This window comes from Apis dorsata, unplaced genomic scaffold (assembly GCF_000469605.1).
Source record: "Apis dorsata unplaced genomic scaffold, Apis dorsata 1.3 scaffold_983, whole genome shotgun sequence".
Taxonomy (NCBI): domain Eukaryota; kingdom Metazoa; phylum Arthropoda; class Insecta; order Hymenoptera; family Apidae; genus Apis; species Apis dorsata.
Window position 1 is genome coordinate 71,172 of NW_006264086.1, and position 6,388 is coordinate 77,559.

The following is a 6,388-nucleotide window of genomic DNA, read 5'->3' on the forward strand; positions in this document are numbered from 1 at the left end:
CAAAGAATGAATTAGATGTATCATAAATATTTTATACTGTAAAATATTACCTTATAAATAATGAATGAAAAAGTATTTAGAATATTATAAATAAGTTATAAAAATTAACATAGTTCATTATACAACAAAATATACATAAAAAAATAGTTTTTAATGTTCTGATTTTTTTTCAAAAGCTGTACAATTCTAATTCTAAGATAATTATGTCTATCCAGATTAAAATAACTGTTATCTGATATAGTATAACAGTTAGGTTAATCTATTAGTAACTAATATTACATTGAACCACTTATGAACTATAATTTGTGTATTATATTTACAAAGAATTACAATATTTTAATTCATTAAAAGGTAAGATATGTTTCTGAAATATTTATATTCATATATAATTTAATTATATGTAAAATATTTTTTATAAGAATATTATATTAAATAGGTATAATTTTGTATATTATAATATATTATTTTCGTTAACAATTATTTATATAAAATTGCATATATATAGCATATATAAAGCATATTACATAAATACTCAAATTTTTGATAAAGAATTATCACATATAAAAATGTTGTAATGATGATCACATATAAAAATGTTGTAATGATAATCATTAAATATTTTTATAATGATAATTAAAAAGAAAATTATTTTAATGAAATATAACATATTTTATTAAAATATTATGCATTACATAAAATTAAATTTTAAGAAAACAAATTATTTAAAAGTAACCAATTAGTTAAATAGTTATTTTAATGGTTGAAAGTTACATAATCAATTTAGAAGTTATTTAGAAACTTACCGTGACGTAGTATAAAATTTTTGGTTTCCAATAAGGAAACCACAAATGATCACCAAAAGAACACACTGAATAAATTCTGAAAACATAAAAAAAAATACAATTATGTTGTATCTTAACAAACAAATTCATTTTAATGTTTTTTTATTAGAACATAATATAAAGACATATAAATTAATTTTTTTAATTCATTTACTATCAGATTTATAATATTTTAAAATGACAGAACAAAAAGAAATATTTATTAAAAAAAACATATTATACTAAATATAAAATATATTCATAAAGTCAATATCTTATCTTATTATAATATAATTAGAATAAAATTATAATTTAAATTTATATGAAATTAAATTTATTTAAACATAATAAAATATTAATTGAAATATAAATATATTTCAATATTGTAACTTTAACAAAATATCAAAAAATCTAAATAACTTCAATTGATATTAATATCATAAAAATTTATTATCTTTTTTTTAATAAAAAAATTAATAAAAATATTATTTTTGGATTTAAAAAGAGAAATTAAAATTGAATAAAATTAATACAAAACTTTATAAATATATTTTGATTTTTTACATCATGATTTTGTCCAATTTTTTGTTATAAAAAATGATATTTATATTATACAATATAATGTTAATATTTAATATAAATTTATTATATAGTAAATAAAATTAATATAATTAATATTTACGTATTTTAAATATATTTTTAAGACAAGTTTTTTTATATGTTATTTTTAAAATATTTCATATCTTAATAAAAACAAATAAAACAATTCTTTTAACTTTTATATTTTAATTACATTGAAGCCTCTAACAAATAAGGTTTAAATAGGATATAATTATTTCACATTCAAAAATATACACGAACATTCTAAAATAATTTCATTTATCTTATCCCATAAAATTAAAATCTAAAAGATATGTGAACAAAAAATATAAATGAAATTTCACCTGCATCAAACAAAATATAAAAGAAACTCATTTGAAAGGTTAACTCAAAGAAGGTTACAATCATCTTTCGATCACTATATATATATATATTAAAACAAAAGAAAATTTCATTATTATAAAAAAACACTCACAATCATAATAAAATTTCCAAATTATTGACAAATAATTTGTTATACTTGTTGTTAGTCAGAAAAACGAAATTCGAGGACAATGTATCGATTGAGTCGTCCGCAGTAACCTTTCAAAACGAGGTTAAAAACAATGATTACAATTTTTGTATTGAATTTTATTTTTGAATATATTAATTTATTCTTCTGTTAAATTTTAATGATAAAATATTAAAAATTGAAAGTGATATATTAAAAGAACAAGAAATTATAATTTAAAAAAATGGAAAAGTTTGACTTACCTGTCTTTCTGACATGTTTTTACTTGTGTCACATAGCTGTCAATTTTTTGGAATTATTATATTTTTATAAAATCTATTACATTTATCTCAATAAAATAAGAGAAAAATTTAAAAAAAAATTATTTTGCGAATAAAATTCGGGCGTCCATGACGGCCCGAAACAGTTCGAAGCTACGAAGACGATCATATAACGGGTGGTAAAATTTGGTTTAATCTGAAATACGACGGGAGTTGGAAAAACTTTCTGTAATCACGGAAATATTTTTTCTTTTTCTCTTTTTGTTATAATTAAAAATTTTAAATTTCTTACTCTTCGCAATATGTATAAATTTTAAATAAGATAATAACAATATTTTACATTATAAGGAATTAATATTAGAATATTATTACATGATTACAAGTTTACGAATATATTTATTTATTAATTTTATCTATTACAATTTAATTTTAAATATAATAAATATTCATATTCTTTTATATACATATATATATATATAATTATAATAATACATAAAACATATTTATTCATTTAATCTTAAAGCGAAAATATTTTATTATAGTTAAAACATTTTATTAACAATATGTAATTAAAAATAATATATTAAAAGAATGATGAAATGAATTTTAATTGATTTATAATATTTATTCAATATTAACAATTTTATTTTTTTCCTGTGCTTTAATCACATAAGACATTAAAAATATTATATTTTACAAATTTAAAATTTAATAAAAAGTTCATATATATATATATATATATATATGAAAGAATATATGTATGTAGAATTTTATTTTTAAATATTTTAATTTCTTTTTTGTAAATTTTAATAATTAAATGTTAAAAGGAAAATGACATACTGAAAAAATAATGCAATAAAATAAAAAAATAAAAGATTTAATTTATCTGTGTTTTTGTAATTTTTTTAATGCATTTTATAATTGTCAGTTTATTAATATATAATAATATACATACATATATATTTATATAGTATTATAATTTATATGATAAATTAATAAAAATATCGATTATCTTAAAAAATGATTTGCTTTAAATTTAATAAAAATTACTAGATATCAATTTAATATTTTTAATTGAAATTTTTATAAAATATTTTATATATTTTCTTAATTTTTTAATATTTAATAATAACTAATACTAATCGTATTCGTATTAAACGTTAATCTAGATTTTTTTAATCTTTTATTCTTTAATTTTATATTTTAAAAATATGATATTATTTTAATAAAAAAAAAAAGGAAAAAATAAAAAGATTATAGAAATATCTAGGTATATTTCTAGTAACTTGATAGGATTAAATTTTTTTTAAAGAAAAACGTAGATCAATATATTAATTGAAATATAATTGGAAATAATAATAATTTTTATATGTTTAAGAAAATAAAATAAATATAATGTAAAAATATTATATATATATATGTATATATATACATATATGTATATATATATATAAAAATTACTATACATCAAATATATACTTCATTTATCTCTTAATGTTGGTAAGCCGTCTATCGATTCTCCCCACGTACACACCTCCTCTTCAGTCATCGATTGCACTTTTTGCACCTGCCATTTTTTTCCAGAGTAATGAGAGCCTCATCTCAAATCAGTAGCACGAGGGTGCAGTAAAACAGGCCTGACCTGCGAAACCACCCTCACCCTCTTCGTCTCAATGAATCTTTCATATTCTATATCTTTCGAAAATTTCTAAAGTGTCTCCTGCAAGAAAAAAAGACAAAGAAAGATACACTTGAGAAGTCAAAGTGTGCAACGAAGAAAGAACAACGCAGCCATCAGTAAGAAAGAAAAAGAGGAAAAAAGATAGAAGTAGAAGAAGGTGAAAGTAAGAGAGAGACGGACAGAGGGTGGGTGGTGGGGGGCTCTCGGTTTAAGAGAGAGGGAGAGAGAGGAGGTCGAAGGGAGTCGAGCGAGGAGAATGACGGATAGCCAGCAGCAGTTTTGCTTGCGTTGGAACAACTTTCAAGCTAATATCACCAGCCAATTCGAGGCCCTCAGGGATGACGAGGACTTCGTTGATGTCACCTTAGCCTGCGATGGTAGGCGTCTCCAGGCGCACAAGGTTGTCCTCTCCGCGTGCAGCCCTTACTTCAAGGAGTTGTTCAAGGTTAGAAAACCTTCCCCGCCTTGCTTCTCTCGGTGCTAGTTGTTCGATGTTCCCCCCTCCCTTCCCCTCAACCGATCATTCTTACCTTCTTTGAGACTCATGCTTTACTTTGGACGTGGTCGAAATAAAAATTCTTATTCATAATTCCCATGCATTCATCTCCTGTACCTACTAGTATGTCGTAATATACCTATATATATTCATATATAGTTTGCATGGGATATTATTTTTTGTTGGATGTTATTTATTTTCAAGTAATCAATCATAATTTATTTTATAGAATTCTATATAAATATAGATAGATAAATTTCAAATATATTATTCATATCTAATATATATTCATGCATATATTAGTAACAATTAAAATAAAAAATAATTACAAATCCACTTTATTGGTAATAGTACATAACTTTGATTTTAATACTTTTCATGTTATAATAATGCATTTATGATATTTATTAAAAAGATTTATTATTATTAACAACTATTAAAAAAATCATAAATATATTATTTACTTATAGTTTTAAAATTATAATTTTACATTAATTTAAAAGAAAAAAATTATATTTTATTTCATAATTTATATTTTCTTTCATAATTTAGTAGTAATTTAATTTAGTTACATAATTTTGTATACAATAAATTTTTTATTGTTTTTAGTTTTTATTCTTTTAGACATTACTTTTATATTGTTTTTGCTTTCAAATATATAACTTTGTTTTATATTTATGTAAAATATTTAAATACATAATTCATTTTTTTATATTTGTATAATAAAATGATATAATTTATAAGAATTAATTTATAAGAATTAATTTATAAGATTAATTTATAAGAAATAAGTCAAAATGAATAAACTATCAAAATATAATATTAATATAACTTTAAAGTTTCTTGAAAAAATCATGTTATTATATTTTTTAATTTTAATATTAAGTAAAATAGAAATATAATAGCATGCTATTATAGTATCTATAAAAATATATATATTAATAAGATTATATTATATATTAATTAAAATTTTTTGATTTTATATTATAATCTAAATAATAAATTAATATGAATTCTATGTTTTAAAAAAAACTAATTGAGAATAAACATATACAATATATTTATGTAATGAATTCATATATAATAATTTCAAAAATTAAAATTTAAAAAACAATTAAATTTTATTAAAATATTTTTTTTAAAGTTATTTTAATATAATAAATTTTAATCATATTAATCATAATGGTTCAAAATAATATTAAAATTTGTTATAAATATAATATAAATTAAATACAAAATATTTTATAGTTTTTGTTTGTTAAACAAATATTTATTATACTAATTATATATTTATAGACAAATCCATGCAAGCATCCGATAATATTTATGCGTGATGTGGAATTTGAACATCTACAGTCACTTTTGGAATTCATGTATGCTGGAGAGGTTAACATATCTCAAGCAGAATTACCTACATTTTTAAGAACTGCTGAGTCTCTGCAAATCCGTGGCCTCACTGACTCTCAAAATAATCAGCACAACAACGAAAAGGTTAGTTTTAAAATATATTATAAATAATAATTAATTTTCATTTAATTTCAATATTTAATTTAAATTTATATTGAAATATATATTTTGTTTCTTGTAGTAATTTAATTAGTAATAATAATTAATTAATAGAATCTTATCTTAGTTATTTTAAGAAAAGAATTTTTTAAAAATCTTTTAAAAATATATTGGTAAAATTTCAATTGCTTGTTTTTAGCATTTGAAGACAAACAATATACATGCATCAAATGGTCGTGGGTTGATCTCACCAAATTTAGAGGAGGAGCGTAGTAAAACTCCACCAACTTCAAGTCCTCCACCACTAAAAAGGCTGTGCAAACGAAGTGATTCGCCTCAAATATCTAGTCCAGTACCAGCTGCGGCGGCCTGTGCATCTGGAACACCACGCACACGGCCATTAATTGAGCCACAGGTTCAACTTGACTGTTATAAAGATCTCGATATTGTTGAGGTTGGTTTGATTTTTTTCATAATTTTATATCTATTAGTTAATATATATATATATATATA

The 6,388-nt window shown here is 20.5% G+C and overlaps 2 protein-coding genes across 2 annotated transcripts in view; one reads left to right on the forward strand and one right to left on the reverse strand.

Moving 5' to 3' along the window:
- Positions 1-2,356, reverse strand: part of LOC102678422 (trafficking kinesin-binding protein milt) — a 30,294-nt gene extending 27,938 nt beyond the window's left edge. Inside the window, exons 1-2 of the mRNA XM_006624016.2 lie at positions 2,175-2,356; positions 804-879 (exon numbers count right to left, since the gene is read on the reverse strand). The gene's annotated coding sequence lies outside the window, so the exon portion shown is untranslated. The remainder of the gene's footprint in view (positions 1-803; positions 880-2,174) is intronic.
- A 1,553-nt stretch (positions 2,357-3,909) lies between these two features.
- Positions 3,910-6,388, forward strand: part of LOC102678995 (protein abrupt-like) — a 3,651-nt gene continuing 1,172 nt past the window's right edge. Inside the window, exons 1-3 of the mRNA XM_006624021.2 lie at positions 3,910-4,318; positions 5,666-5,860; positions 6,075-6,329. Of these exons, the coding sequence (XP_006624084.1) occupies positions 4,130-4,318; positions 5,666-5,860; positions 6,075-6,329 (639 nt within the window). The 5' untranslated portion in view covers positions 3,910-4,129. The remainder of the gene's footprint in view (positions 4,319-5,665; positions 5,861-6,074; positions 6,330-6,388) is intronic.